The sequence below is a fragment of the Chelonoidis abingdonii genome, chromosome 3, assembly GCF_003597395.2.
Source record: "Chelonoidis abingdonii isolate Lonesome George chromosome 3, CheloAbing_2.0, whole genome shotgun sequence".
NCBI lineage: Eukaryota > Metazoa > Chordata > Testudines > Testudinidae > Chelonoidis > Chelonoidis abingdonii.
In genome coordinates, this window is record NC_133771.1 from 8,064,082 (window position 1) to 8,079,819 (window position 15,738).

At 47.9% G+C, this 15,738-nt stretch overlaps 1 protein-coding gene across 12 annotated transcripts in view; it reads left to right on the forward strand.

Annotated features, from left to right (window-relative positions):
• The window catches only part of HMBOX1 (homeobox containing 1), a 164,928-nt gene that overhangs the window by 128,589 nt on the left and 20,601 nt on the right, over positions 1 to 15,738 (forward strand). For 4 of the 12 annotated variants that reach the window (XM_032782708.2, XM_032782715.2, XM_075063588.1 and 1 more), the window contains 4 exons: positions 3,460 to 3,542; positions 11,709 to 11,804; positions 13,026 to 13,120; positions 13,333 to 13,434. In XM_032782708.2, the coding sequence (XP_032638599.1) occupies positions 3,460 to 3,542; positions 11,709 to 11,804; positions 13,026 to 13,120; positions 13,333 to 13,434 (376 nt within the window). The other 8 variants (XM_032782718.2, XM_032782712.2, XM_032782716.2 and 5 more) reach the window with 6 other exon arrangements.

Below are 15,738 nucleotides of genomic sequence, written 5' to 3' on the forward strand. Positions count from 1 at the left end.
GTCACAGGGCGAGCGCAGGCTCTCCCACTTTTGTGCCTGCACCCTGTGTTTAGGCTGGTTTAATAAAGAGTGTTCACTCCCTCTTTTGTTGAATCACCCCAGTGTTTTTATTTACAGTGCCCGTGCAGTGCTCAGATCTCACAACAGTTAGCGCCCCACAGACCCTCCCCAGGGTCTCCTGGCCCTTGAGGCTTCCTTCTTGGCAAGGAGACAGAGATATTGCCCTCCTGTCTCCTCCCAGGCTAGCCTTCCCACTGAGGTTTGCCCAAGGCTTTTACAGCCTTCTCCTGCCCCAACCCAGCTGTCACTACTTAGCCTGGCAGGTTCGTCTGAGCCAACCCTCGTTAGGGCTTGCAGCTGGGCTCCCTGTTGAGTACCTGCATCTCTACACCTGGCCTACTGGCTAGAGAGCAGGCTGTAGCCAGCATTTTGGCAGGGCTTAAAAGGGGTTTTACCCCTGCCCTGCCACAGGTGCCTAAGCAGTTTCTTGTGAGAATGAGCTAGGCAGGCGCTTAACTCTACCCAAAAAGGGAGGAAGTGGCAGTGATGCCTCCCATATCACTTTTAGCCCAGTTTTCCCTTCTGGGGAGAAGGAGTCTGAATAAAGCACCCTAACCACAGGACTGTTCTGATGTGGGTCGCTCTGTGTCTCCTGTTGAAACTGTTTCACTTTGGATAAATACTTAAATAGACATCGGGGCAGAGAGAAGGAGAATGTCATGTATCCTAGTGGTTAGAAGCAGTTTTCTGGGACTGAGGAGACCTGAGTCTGGTCCCCCTGCTCCAGTGACTCTGATTTAACCCAAGCAGAACAACTTCAACAGTGGAGATTGAGAGAGAGCCACATGAGCATATCCCATAGTCCAGTAATTAGGGCACTCACCTCAGAGGTTGGAGACCCCTGTTTAAACCCTTTTCTCTGCAGCAGGCAGAGGGGGGCATTGAACGTGAGTGTCCCACATCGCAGATGAGAGCACTGGGCTAAGTGTTACGATGGGGCCACCACTGCTGCCTCCTCCTCTGGCTAGATTTTGAATGGAACCCAGTCCGAAGGGCATGCTCAGAGCTCATCTACCGGATCAGGTGCCGCAGGCAAGAGAGGTGGGCAAAGCCTGTCTTCCCATGCCTTGTGGGTCACGCTGGGGAGCAGGCAGGAAATAGTCATTCGTACACCTTGAGCTGCAGTTCCTGAACTTTCTGCTTGCATGACCCCGTTTTCAGCCTCCCGCGAGCCCAGACAGCATGGAGGATGCCATTACCAAATGTCATCCTCTGCACAGCCTGGCCTTGCATGCACGATACCTGCAGGGTCACTCTGTGTGGAGCAAAATGGCATCTGCACACTCAGGATTGCCACAACCCCATCTGCTGATGGCACATCTCGACTTGAGGTCATGCCCCCTAGTTGGGGAACTGCTGGCCTAGAGTTCTGGATGCAGAAACATAGACGCCTAGGAGACTCGCAGCAAAAATGTAGGCACTGAATGAGGTTTAGATGCCTACAGGATTAGGTGGCCACCAAACAGGAGTTCTGTGAATCTTGGTGGAGCCTAAAACTAGGAGTTGTGCCCCTGTGTTTGGGATTTAGGTGCCTGTGTAGTCCTGAGTCTTAGTTCGTAAGAGACTCTCTCAACAAGAAACCTAGAAGAGAAAGGTTGGGGGTTGGGGAGAGTGTGTGTGTCTGTATGTGTATTTAGTACCCAAATTACTAATTTCTATATTCTGCCCCTCTCTTAAAAATGTAATTTCAATGGTTGCAGTTGCTCTCTAAGCAAGCAAATCAAATGGATGCACATTAACAGCATTTCTTGCTGTGCTAATGAGCTATTTCTCTTAATCAATGAATATCAACCCACAAGCAGGATTCCAATTGTACATATAGCTGTAACTACAAATGACAGGGTGAATAGCAGGATGGAATGCAAGAAAAGAAAATTCAGGCTGGACATTTACGAGAATTTACTTACAATAAGGTTGATTTAACTGTGGAATAATCTTCAAAGCGAAATAATGGGAGTGCTGTTAACTGCAGTTATTCAGAGGTAGCTTGGAAACAGAATATTACAGGGAACAAAATCATGCTTTTAACAGCAAAATAACCTAAATTGGTTTCGTCCATTTATTTCTATATAGCATCTTTTAGCTGAAAAATAAGGATATATCAACTATCTGAAGTTATGCTGGGAGTAGATACACACAGATACACACGCGGTGAGGTGCACGCATGCATGTCTCATGAATCCACTGCTATGCGATGTCTTGGTAAAAATAAAAAGCAAAATTTGCTCCCTTAAATACAGAGCAACAATTGTATGAGTCCATTACCAAGTTGACTAGGGAACGTTTGTAATTCTGACCTTTACTTTTGTAAAATAACCCCTACGCAATATATTCCTAGGAGGCAAACTGAAAAGAAATGAAGTGATCCCTGCATATAGGATCTGAATCAGCACCATTGACTTTGACTTTGATTGGGCTCAGAGGTTTTAAATCAATTTGTTTGAGTTTAAGGCTAAGGAAAATATTTCTAATAGTAAAATAATTTTTATAGCAAAACTATAGGTATAGTAAAATGATAATTATCAAAAGCTATAACACTAAAATGTTACGTTAAAATAATCTCTTATCCCATAGTAAGTTTACAATTATTAAATAAAAAATACAATTTTAAAAGTGCACTCTAGAGTTAATCCATAGTTCTTAGAGTATTACTATATAGTTCTGCACTCGCAGACCCCTTGTAAGAAAACCACTATGTTATTCCACAGTAATGACCCAAAACTTCTGTAGTTATGTATTTCTTGGTAAAATGTGCAGATTTTGGTGGTCGGTGTGGAGGTAGACATGTAGTGAATGAGAAAATGGGAGATGCTTACTGAACCCCGAGAATCAACATAAATATTGAACATTATGCACTGAATGAGACAGGGGTCATGTGGAAAAAATAGTGTGTTATCATGTAATGGGGATGGATCACTTGATGATTACCTGTTCTGCTCATTCTCCTTGGGGTACCTGGCATTGGCCACTGTCGAAAGATAGGGCACTGGGCTAGATGGACCTTTGGTCTGACCCAGTATGGCTGTTCTTACGTCCTTAATCAAAGGAGCCGAGGTGCCTCAGTACTAACTGTGGGGTTTCCTACCAGGAGTGTTTCACTTTGCAATAGTATCTTTGGTATTGCAGCATCTTCTCTTTCCTTATACCTACTCACTTGCTATAGGGAATGGTGCAAGTGCGGTGGTGACATTTGGTTATCTAAGGCAACTGAGAAGTCTTTAAAGGGGAACTGTGTGTTCACATGTAATACGTAAACATGCACATACTGTTCAGCATATAATTTAATATGTCTAAATTGTCCCTTTAAAACAGGTGCATTTACTAGCCATTGACACCTTTTAGTGAAGCTGTTTTGGTGCATTCCTGCTTTGATTTCTGAAAAATCTTTTTTTTCTGCAGTTACTTCAATGAGAATCAATATCCTGATGAGGCAAAGAGAGAAGAAATTGCAAATGCCTGTAATGCAGTTATACAAAAGCCAGGTAAGGACTTGATTGCACTGTTCTTTTCAAAGGAGCCTGCGATTAGATTTCAACATCTCCTGCTAAATTCAGCAAATCTCATTTTATGGCTGTTACTAACAATTTAGTCTTTCAACCAGTAGGAAGTATTTCCTAGAGCACTATATGGCTCTTGTCACTCAGGCTGCTGTACTTGGATGAACATGAGGGCTAATGTAGCCCTCAGACCCAAACACCTATGTCTGAAAGATACATTTCTACTAATTAAAATAGTGGAGAGCTAGAGGTGAAGTTCAGCATCAAAACATTTCATATATACAGGGTCATGTAGGGTATCCGTAGGAAAGGGAATGCATTTCAAAGATTTGCATTCTTTAAAGCCAGTTATTTTTAGTTACTTTTACAAATATGTGCACTTCTTATCTGAGGATCTCAAAGCCCTCTACAATAGGCTGACCAGGTGAGAGGAAGGAAATATTGATATCAGGACACATTTTGGGGGCGGGAGGTCCACCGGCAGAGCAAAAAAAACAGCAACAAAAAACGGAGTGCAAAATATCAAGACAAGTTGTGTCCCGACCAATCATCGGTCAGGACGCGGGACACGGGGGATTTTGTCGGGACGTCTGGTCACCCTACTCTACAAAAGTGGGTATGTGGCATTATTGTTGTTACTGATCTCATTTTAAGGATGGAGAAATGTAGCCACAGAGAGGTTGTGAATTGCCTACTATCACATGGTGTATCCTTGGCAAAGTAGGGAGCCGTGGTCTCTGGACGTCCAAGCTTCGCTGTAGTTTCTAGACATGAGTCCCCCTTGTAGGTTGTGTGTGTTGTGGGACCTCATTTCCCGTCCCCCCCCCAGCATCTTCTCAGTTCTTCCTGCTCCTGTGAAGGTAGGAGATGAGAAATCCTACCTGGGAATGGAGTGTGGGTATCTGGTGTAATAACGCCATGTTTGAAGCAGTGACCTCACCTGCCTTTGCTTAGTTGAAATAGTAGAACGTACCCAAAACTTGCAGAGAACACGTTCTGCAACTTTTGTTACAGGAATTAAAAGTAATGTAATAACCCAAAGGCGAAATAAAGAAAAGCTAGGATGAAACGTCCTAACGTATGGGACAATTTTAGCATTATTGACTATAATTTAGCAGGGAGGCAGTCTAGTCTAGTGGACAGAGCACTGGACTGGGGACTCAGTAGACTGGGGTTCTATTCCCAGCTCTGTCACTGACCTGCTGGGTGACCCTGGGCAAGTTATTTCCCTGTTCCGTGTCTCGGTTTTCCCATCTGTAAAATGGAGATAATGATAGCAACCCCTTTCTAAAGCACTTTGAGATCAGCTGATGAAAAGTGGTATATAAGTTTTTGTTCTTCGAGTGCTTGCTCATATCGATTCCAATTAGGTGTGCACACGCCGTGTGCAAGCTCGTCGGAAGATTTTTACCCTAGCAACACTTGGTGGGTCAGCTGGGTCGCCCCCTGGAGTGGCGCCGCTATAGCGCCGGATATATACCTCTGCCGACCCCACGGCCCTTCAGTTCCTTCTTGCCGGCTACTCCGACAGTGGGGAAGGAGGGTGGGTTTGGAATGGATATGAGCAACACATCTCGAAGAACAACAGTTACAAAGGTGAGTAACCGTCTTTTCTTCTTTGATATATACCCCTGCCGACCCAACGGCCCCTCAGTTGCTTCTTACCCCCGTGACGGTCGTTGGAACTGTGGAGCGCAGCTTTGCTGATCTCCACATTCCTAGCTACTCGTAGTTCTTTGCTCTTTACTGTGTTTATAGTTCGAGTTCTTGTAGTTATAGTTAGTGTTAGTACTTGTATTCATAGTTAGTGTATATAGTTGAAGGGGGGATCGGGGATTAGTCCCTTTCCTCCACTTCGGTGCAGGCCCATGCCCAAGGCACTGGGTTTCAAACCGTGCTCGGCATGCCAGAAGCCGATGCCAGTAGGGGATCCCCACGACTCCTCCCTCAAGTGCCTAGGGGAATCCCACCTTCCTGACAAGTGCCGCATTTGCAAGTCATTTAAACCAAGGATGAAGAAGGAGCGGGACTTTCGATTAAAGCAGCTCCTCATGGAGTTGGCACTTAGTCCTGCAACACCGGTAACGAGCGCCCAACAAGACTGCCTCGGTAAGGAGTGCCCCTTCAGCACCGGATCACTCCGGTACCAAGAAGGAGTCCCGGCACCAACCTCTACTGGCACCGACTCCTCGTCACAGCTCCCTTTCCCCGACTGGGAAACGACATAGTGCTCCGACTCCAGCCTCGCAGAAGGAGCACTCGTCTAAGACGGTTCGTCGGGCACCATCATCCGCTGCAGCACCGTCGATGCTGGCACCGCAGATTGCAACTCCACCTAGCGCGGCACTGTCGATTCCGGTCCCACAAGGGCCATTGAGTCCGGTGCCAGACAGCTCCCCGGCTCCTGCTGTGGTTGAGCTTGCTCTCCCTTCTACGCCAGAGACCTTCTCTACGGCAAGGGAGCTCATTGCTATGACAGAGCCTATACGTCCTCAACCCCCGGCACCACCGGTGCGGGTTGTTCAATCCATTGGCAAGCCGGCCCTGATAAGGCCTCCTTCCATCAGTCCACCAGAGAGACATCATTCCAGATCACGGTCTTGCAGACGCTCTTGATCACATCGTTCCCGCTCCTGGCGCCGCTCACAGTCCCAGCACCGCTCTCCATCGCGGTACCAGTCACACTTGCAGCGACGTTCAACATCTTGTTCACCGGACAGATACTCCTGGTACCGATCTGGCTCTCGGCACCGATCTCAGTACCGTGTATCCCGCAGTCGCTCCAGATGAAGGGACTCGAGATCCCGGTCGACCTCCCGGCACCGGTACAGTAGAAGGTCCCGGCCTCGCTCGTGGTACCGCGATAGCTCCCGGTATCGCTCCCCGGTACCACCCCGGGATCGAGCATCAAGAACAATGGCGCCCTCCCAGGGTCTCTCGGCACCACCGTGGCCTTCGAGACACACATCGGTATCATCTCAGGCTGCTAGTGCATCCTACCATCAGGAGCGTGACTCTGACGTCCCCAGCCAATATCCGGAGAGACAAAGCCGCGAACAAGGGCCTCATCACTGGTCCTTCTGGACACCATGGGCATACCACTAGGCCCAAGGTGCCCCATCAGTGGCTCAACGGTCGGCCCCGTCAGAACACTGGGTATCAGAGGTGACAGTGAGCTGCCCTCCCCCTACAGGCACGGACGAGGCTCCAATTCCATCTGCAGTCACCGAGGTTCCACCTGATGCAGATGACGCCCCTCAAGTACACGACCCACCTCAGGACCCGTTGGTCCCGGGCCTCTCCTCCTGCTCCTCACCTGATGAGGCGGTAGCAGGAACATCCTCCTCAGGCCCTCCACCAATTGATCTCAGGGCCCATCAAGACCTCTTGAGGTGGGTGGCTCAGAATATGAAGTTACAGATGGAGGAGGTCACTGAAATAGAGGACCCGGTCATGGACATCTTATCGGCTGATGCACCTACTAGAGTGGCTCTCCCGTTCATCCACACTATACAAGTTAATGCGGACACCATTTGGCAATCCCCAGCTTCAATTCCACCTACAGCTATGGGAGTAGAGAGGAAATATATGGTCCCGTCAAAGGGGTATGAATACCTCTACACTCACCCACCTCCCTGCTCTCTGGTTATCCAATCGGTGAACGAACGGGAGCATCATGGCCAGCAAGAATCAGCTCCTAAGGCGAAGGAGGCTAGACGCATGGACCTCCTAGGCCGCAAAATATACTCGGCTGGGGGCCTCCAACCTAGGGTGGCAAACCAACAAGGCCTCCTAAGTCAGTATAACTTTAATTCGTGGGTGTCCATGTAGAAGTTTACGGAGCTTCTTCCCCAGGAGTCCCGTCCAGAGTTTACGGCCCTACTTGAAGAGAGTAAAAAGGTAGCAAGAACCTCCCTCCAGGCCTCTCTGGATGCAGCGGACTCAGCTGCCAGAACTCTGGCATCCGGAGTGGTGATGAGGCGTATTTCCTGGCTCCAGGCTTCAGGCCTTCCCTCTGAATTGCAGCAGACCATTCAGGATTTACCCTTTGAGGGCCAAGGTCTTTTCTCAGAAAAAAACGACCCCAGGTTGCAAAGTCTGAAGGACAATCGTGTCATAATGCACTCGCTAGCTATGCACATGCCAGTGACCCAACGAAGATCCTTCCGGCTCCAGCCACACCGCCCTTACAACCAGTCTAGGCCGCGTCAGGATGCTACCAGAAGGTGTGACAGGGGGGATCGGTGAAGGCAGTCTGGCCCTCAAGGAACCCAAAGTCAAGTGCCTCCTAAACCACCAACGGGGCCCAAGCAAAACTTTTGATGGGACGCCCAAGGATGGCCCACCAGTTATCCTACCAGATCCTTCTCCCTCCTTTTTCAACCGTCTCTCTCATTTCCTCCGTGCCTGGTCCCAGCTAACCTCAGATCGTTGGGTCCTCCGCACGGTGGAAGCGGGATACCACCTCCAGTTTGTTTCAACCCTCCTCCTCCCCTGCTCCCTACCCATGCCTCTTCAGGGACCCCTCTCATGAGCAATTCCTCTTACAAGAGGTCCAGGCACTCCTAAAACTGGGAGCCATAGAGGAGGTGCCAAAAGACATGAGGGGCAAGGGGGTTCTATTCCCACTACTTCTTAATCCCCAAGGCAAAGGGATGTCTATGACCGATCCTAGACCTGCGAGAACTCAACAAATTCCTGATAAAGCTGAAGTTCCGCATGGTATCCCTGGGGGGACCATCATCCCATCCCTGGATCCGGGGGACTGGTATGCTGCCCTCGATATGAAGGACGCGTATTTCCACATTGCCATTTATCCACCACACAGACGGTACCTCCATTTTGTGGTCAACCACCAACACTTTCAGTTCACTGTACTTCCCTTTGGCCTTTCTACAGCTCCAAGGGTCTTCACCAAATGCATGGCTGTATTAGCCACCTCCCTTCGGCGTCGTCGAGTACATGTCTACCCATATCTCGACGATTGGCTCATTTGAGGGACTTCCCAGTCACAAGTATCACAGCACCTGTGCATCATCAGAGACCTCTTCGGGAGCCTAGGCCTCGTGATCATCACAGAAAAGTCTACACTGACACCCACGCAGAGAATAGACTTCATTGGAGCTGTTTTGGACTCCATTCTGGCCAGAGCCTGCCTCCCCCAGTCGCGTTTTCAAACAATGGCTTCAATAATTCAAAGTCTTCAATCCTTTCCAACAACGTCGGTGCACACCTGCCTCAGCCTAGTAGGTCACATGGCCTCCTGCACCTTCGTGACCAAGTACGTGAGGCTATGTCTTCGTCTCTTCCAAACCTGGCTTGCTTTAGTATACCGTCCACACAGAGACAGTCTGGATTCGGTGCTCACTATCCCCAGGAAGGTTCTTGACTCCCTCACTTGGTGATTAGACCCCTCTCTGGTCTGCGCAGGGATGCCATTCCACCCACCGCAACCCTCGGTGGCCCTAACCACAGACGCGTCATCTCTGGGTTGGGGTGCCCACCTTGGGGGCCTTCACACTCAAGGCCTCTGGTTACCCCAAGAGCTGGCCTTGCACATCAACGTGAGGGAGCTGAGAGCAGTCCGTCTATCATGCCAGGTGTTTCGGGACCATCTACAAGGCTCTTGTGTATCAGTGTTCACGGACAGCGCAACGGCTGTGTTTTACATAAACAAGCAGGGTGGAGCACGCTTCTCCTTTGTCAAGAAGCCATCTGCCTCTGGGACTTTTGCATAGTCCACTCTTATCGATTTGATAGCGTCTTTTCTCCCAGGAGTCCAGAATACTCTGGCAGATCACCTCAGCAGGTCCTTCCTGTCTCACGAGTGGTCGATTCGTCCGGACGTTATCCTTTTTTTTTTTTTTCTGTAGGTGGGGCTTTCCCCACATGGACCTGTTTGCCTCCCGAGAGAACAGGCAATGCCAGGTGTTCTGCTCCTTCCAAGGACGCTCCCCAGGCTCCTTCTCAGACGCATTCCTGATCCCATGGAAGAGGCACCTACTTTATGCCTTCCCACCGTTTCTGCTCGTCCACAGAGTCCTACTCAAGCTCCGCAGGGACAGAGGCCACCTGATCCTCATTGCTCCAGAGTGGCCAAGGCAGCATTGGTACACTCTGTTGTTCGACCTCTCAGTGGCAGACCCGATCCCCCTGCTGCTCTGGCCAGACCTCATAACACAGGACTTCGGCAGGGTTCACCGTCCGGACTGCAATCCTTTCATCTCACACCATGGCTGCTGTGTGGTTGAGCCAGTCTGAGTTGCGTTGCTCTGCCTCGGTACAACAGGTGCTCTTGGGCAGTAGGAAGCCTTCCACTAGGATGACATATCTCGCCAAGTGGAAGTGTTTCTCCTACTTGTGCGCTCAGAGTAACTTAGTCCCCGAACAAGTGTCTGTCCCTACTGTCCTGGATTACCTATGGTCCCTGAAAGAGCAGGGCCTGGTGGTCTCTTCTATAAAGGTGCACCTGGCAGCTATTTCCGCCTTCCACCTGGGGGAAAGTGGCCGTTCAATCTTCTCTCACCCCATAGTTTCCAGGTTTCTTAAGGGATTGAAACGGTTGTACCCTCAAGTCAGATGCCCGTTCCCTACTTGGGATCTAAACCTGGTGCTAGCCAAGCTTATGGGTGCCCCTTTTAAGCCTCTGGGCACCTGCTCGCTGCTGTACCTCTCCTGGAAGACAGCCTTCCTCGTTGCTATCACCTCGGCAAGATGAGTATCGGAGCTTCAGGCTTTGACAGCGGATCCCCCATATATGGTATTCCACAAGGACAAGGTACAGCTGCGACCACACCCCTCTTTCCTCCCTAAGGTGCTGTCTGCTTTTCATGTCAATCAAGACCTCTTTCTTCCAGTCTTTTTCCCGAAGCCGCACTCATCGCGTCGGGAACAACAACTACATACCTTGGATGTCCGCAGGGCTCTCGCCTTTTATATGGAGAGAACCAAACCCTTCCGACGTGCGCCTCAGCTCTTTGTAGTGGTAGCAGACCGGATGAAAAGCATGCCAGTCTCTTCCCAACGAATTTCATCTTGGGTGACATCCTGCATCCGAACATGCTATGAATTGGCTCACATTCTGGCTAGCCATCTCACTGCCCATTTTACGCAGGCGCAAGCCTCGTCTGCTGCTTTCCTGGCCCATGTCCCCATCCAGGAAATATGTTGCGCTGCTACCTGGTCATCGATTCACACCTTTGCCTCACATTACGCATTGGTTCAGCAATCCAGAGACGATGCAGCCTTTGGCTCAGCAGTTTTGCATTCTGCAACGTCTCACTCCGACCCCACAACCTAAGTAAGGCTTGGGAATCACCTAATTGGAATCGATATGAGCAAGCACTCGAAGAAGAAAAGACAGTTACTCACCTTTGTAACTGTTGTTCTTCGAGATGTGTTGCTCATATCCATTCCACACCCACCCTCCTTCCCCACTGTCAGAGTAGCCGGCAAGAAGGAACTGAAGGGCCATTGGGTCGGCAGGGATATATATCCGGCGCTATAGCGGCGCCACTCCAGGGGGCGACCCAGCTGACCCACCGAGTATTGCTAGGGTAAAAATCTTCCAACGAGTGTGCACACGGCACGCGCACACCTAATTGGAATGGATATGAGCAACACATCTCAAAGAACAACAGTTACAAAGGTGAGTAACCGTCTTTTACTACTACTAGATCTTCTCTCTGCCATCCCTATATCTCACCTCTTACTAATGTTTACTGGCTTTTCTATGGTACTCACTACCTGCACGCCACCAAGGCAGTAACCAAATTAGCTTCACATTATCGCTATGAGGTGGGAAAGTATTATCCCCATTTTACTTTGGAGAATTGGGGCACGGAGAAGTGAAGTGACTTGCCCAAGGTCACACATAAATTCTGTGGCAGAGCTGTGAATTGAATCCTGATCTCCTGAATTGGAAGAGCAGCTTTGCTCTCTATCACAGTTTAGGACTGAGCTGGCTGTAGTTGCAAAGAAAAGCCTTGCATTCATTTGTGAACTGTTTTTATGTAGTTCCACTCTCTAATGCTGTCTGCTCTAAGTTTCAAGCGTTTATCACATGGCAGGGATCTGCTGATCTTATATGTATGTGCAAAGTGCCTGTGAAACCCTGTAAACAACTGTGCTTTCTACTGTATATTTTCACAGGCAAAAAGTTGTCAGATTTGGAACGAGTTACCTCCCTTAAAGTGTACAACTGGTTTGCCAACAGGAGAAAGGAAATCAAGAGAAGAGCCAATATCGGTAATGTATCAGAGAACCTGCTTTCAGACAACCTGAGGGGCCAGCTCCAGGGAGCTGGAGAGGATAATATTGAATTCTATTAATGCAAATGGCTAGAAGCTCCAAGTATTTTTAATAGTCGGTTAAAGCACTTTTTAAAATAAATCTTTCACCCTCTCAACGGTTCTAAACTATCATCTTGGACTCGGTTTACAAATGTCAGTAGTAGGGCAGGAAAAATAATTCAGTGTTCGGATGTCACCAGAGGACCTAATTTCTGTTTTAAGTCTGAATCTGATCAATACAGAAGGATTCATATTTCCCTAACACCGAATTATTGTCCCAGTCCCATTGGACGTCCCAAATGAAACAAGAGAAGCAGTGATTTCTGGACTGGGGATAGGGGAAATTCAAAATGTACTGAGTTTAAAACCTTTAAAATGCAGTTCCACTCTGAAAAATGCCAGGGGGAGAGGGGAAGCAATTTTTTTAGAAAGCGGTCTTTGCGTGTAAGTTTCTTGCCTCAGTAATGTCTAACTCAAATGTACTCATTTTACAAGTCAAAATGGTGGTGTTTTTTCTTATTGCCAACCCTGTAAGATTCCACTGAGATCTGAAAGTCAAGATGGGTTCTTTACATCTCAGATACCATCACCAGTACCAAGGTTCTGCAGGCCAAATTCTTCCTTCAGTTACTCCGGGGCCACCTTATTGCCGTCAGTGGGTTTGCAGAGCCATAACTGATTGGAAGCTAGTAAACAATTCTGTTGACAGTGCGCAAGCTGGAATAGGATACAGCTCACAAACTTAGCTGTGTTGCGTTCTGCAGACTAGCCAAGGTTTCGAGCTTCAAACCTGAAGAAGAGCTCTGTGTAGCTTGAAACCTTGTCTCCCTCCCCAACAGAAATTGGCCCAATAAAAGATGTTATCTCGCTCACCTTGTCTCTCTCATATCCTGGGGCCGACATGGCTGCAGGCACACTGCATACACATGGGAGACTCTGTCTGTTGTAGACTAGATGGGGAAGAAGGAAGGTTTGACTGTTAGACATTGAGAATGGAAACAGTTTAGGGGGGCAACAGAAGTGAACACTTAACACCCACCCAAATTGTGAATAGTTGAAAGGAGGAGGTCAAGAGTTGACCTTGCTAGTCCACTTGTTTTAAATGCCTAAAATATGGATGTTCTTTAATTCTGGTAATGCATCAGATAATTTAGGGATCCATTTGCTTTTTTCGAAGAAGCAGCAATCCTGGAGAGCCATGGCATAGATGTACAGAGTCCCGGAGGCCATTCCAATAGTGATGACGTCGATGGGAATGACTATTCAGAGCAGGTAAGAATCTGAGCTGAGCTGCGTGGCCCCAGATGGGAGACCCCGCATGTGACACTTCAGCGTCATGGGGCCTTGTACCTCTCATGAGTCAGAGTTCCTTCTTTTTTTTTTCTTTCATGTAATTTTAATGGGGAAAGTGGAAGAGCACAGCTCCCCTATTGAATGTGTGAGAAACCAGTATTCACCCACTTGGATTTATTGTCATACAACAGGACACTTGGCAAGTACGCAATGGGGAGGAGGAGGGAAGATGTTCAGAGGGAGGCAGAGAAGCAGAGAAGGTAGAAGAAGACAGGAGGATCTGCTCCAAACAAGCAAGTGACACCATTCACACAACACACAATGTTTGAAAAATGCTAGGACAGTGTTAACTCAAGCTACGCACCATGTATAATTCAAGCTCTCCTTATCTCTGGCACTGGTACAGTGGTTAACCTTCCGAAAAGGACGTACAGATCTTTAACCATTTCTGCAGTGTGTTGGGCACAAACATGCTTCACTGTGACATCAGGCACCCATGTTCTCATCCCACCTCCCCTTCTCCATCTTCCCCTGCAGAGTCAGTGGTGACTAAGTCCATTTTGGATAGATCCACTTGACATCGTTGGCCTTGCTGAACAGTTCACTTAGATGATTCTGCTACCTTTGCTCCTTGTGTTCATGCTGCTACACCCAGGTGTCTGGGTTTTGCTGGGGTTTTCTTAATAGGCCATCCCTGGAAGGAAGTAGGAGATCTCATCTCCTAGTTACTGGGAGCCCAGTATCCTGGAGTAGCTACCCTAGTAGGCTCAGCCCAAGTCCAGTGGGACATTGATTGGGTGAGAGGTGCTGGTATGTCTGCTCTGTTTCCACCATCCTTAGAGCTGCTGCTGTTTCTTTGGCGGAGGACAAAGAGCCTTTCATAGACCATCTTTGGAAGTAGTTGGTGGAGCTCTGCTCCGTATGGCTGTGCAAGGTCAGAATCTCCTAAATAATTGGTGTGATATATTTTGAAACCGCAGCCAAGCACATTTAATTGCATGCCTGTCAGATAGAGGAATTGATGGCTTAGCAGATGCATTGTTTAGAATTCCAAACCATTTCTTTCTTTCTGTATTTTTGTATTATCCAACATATTTTTGGAAAGATTTTTTTTGCTTAATTTGCTTAATTGCATCAAAATTCTCTGTTCAGAGTCCTTAGACGTTGCAGTTCTCAATGATCTAGCCCAGACTCCACTGTAAAGGATAATTAGGCATTTAAAGTTAAATGCATTATTGTGGAAAACTGTGCTGATGACCATTTAACACCCATTCAGCCGTTAAAACCATAAAATCTGTGTTTCAGGGTATCATTCAGACTCTAGAAAACTTGAAAACATAAAGTTTATCCAATTGCCATTAAAGTTAATAACATAAAGTTAATACAACTTCAAAGGGATTTTGTTTTTTTTACACTTTCTCATAGTTCACTTAATTGACTTTTAGGGTCAGGTATTCAAAAATTCTGATGTGCATGCAGGGTTTTGAATATCTGGCCCAAAATTCATGGCAAATTGAGAGATTCTGTTAAACAGCCTCAGGAGTTTACTGAAAACTGGCATTTCTGTCCCACCAGCAATCACCACCTGCCATCTTGATTTAGAAATGACATTGTTGCAAATTCATCATCATGGGACTGATGTAATAATGACAAAAATATTTAGCATTTTTACTCTCTAAAATGCTGTAAAAATATTAACTAATTCTCCCAAGACCTCTGTAAGGTAAGTAAGTATTTTTACCCCCAGTTCAGAAAGGAGGAAGCTGACGCTTGCTTTGCCCAAGATCCCAGAAAGAGTTAGTTCTTAGATTTAGGGTTAGAACTTGGTTGGGTTTAGTGTGCGGGTACTGGGTGGTGGTAGTGGTCAGTGATGTACAGGAGGTCAGAATAGAGGATTTGGTGTTCCCTTCAGGCCTTAAACTCTATGACTATGACTTACTCCTAGGACCCTACCAAATTCATGGCCATGAAAAACACGTCACAGACCATGAAATCTGGTTTTTTTGTACTTTTACTCTATACTATACAGATTTCACAGGGGAGACCAGTGTTGCTCAAATTGGGGATCCTGACCCAAAAGGGAGTTGCAGGGGCGTCGCAAGATTATTTTATGGGGGTCAATGGTGTTGCTACCCTTACTTTCGTGCTGCCTTCAGAGCTGGGTGGCCAGAGAACGGCAGCTGTTGGCCAGGCGCCCAGCTCTGAAAGTGGCGCCCTGCCAGCAGCAGCACAGAAGTAAGGGTGGTAATACCATACCGTGCCATCCTTACTTCTGTGCTGCTGCTGGCGGTGGCTCTGCCTTCAGAGCTGGGCTCCTGGCCTGCAGCCACTGCTCTCCAGCTACCCAGCTCTGAAGGCAATGCCGCCAGCAGCAGCAGCGCACAAGTAAGGGAAGCAGTACCGCAACCCCCCCTACAATAACCTTGCGATCCCCCCGAACTCCTTTTTAAGTCAGGACCCCTACAATTACAGCACCATGAAATTTATTATTTAAATTGCTGAAATCATGAAATTTATGATTTTTAAAATCATATGACCATGAAATTGACCAAAATGGACCGTGAATTTGATAGGGCCCTACGTATCCCTGTGTAAGC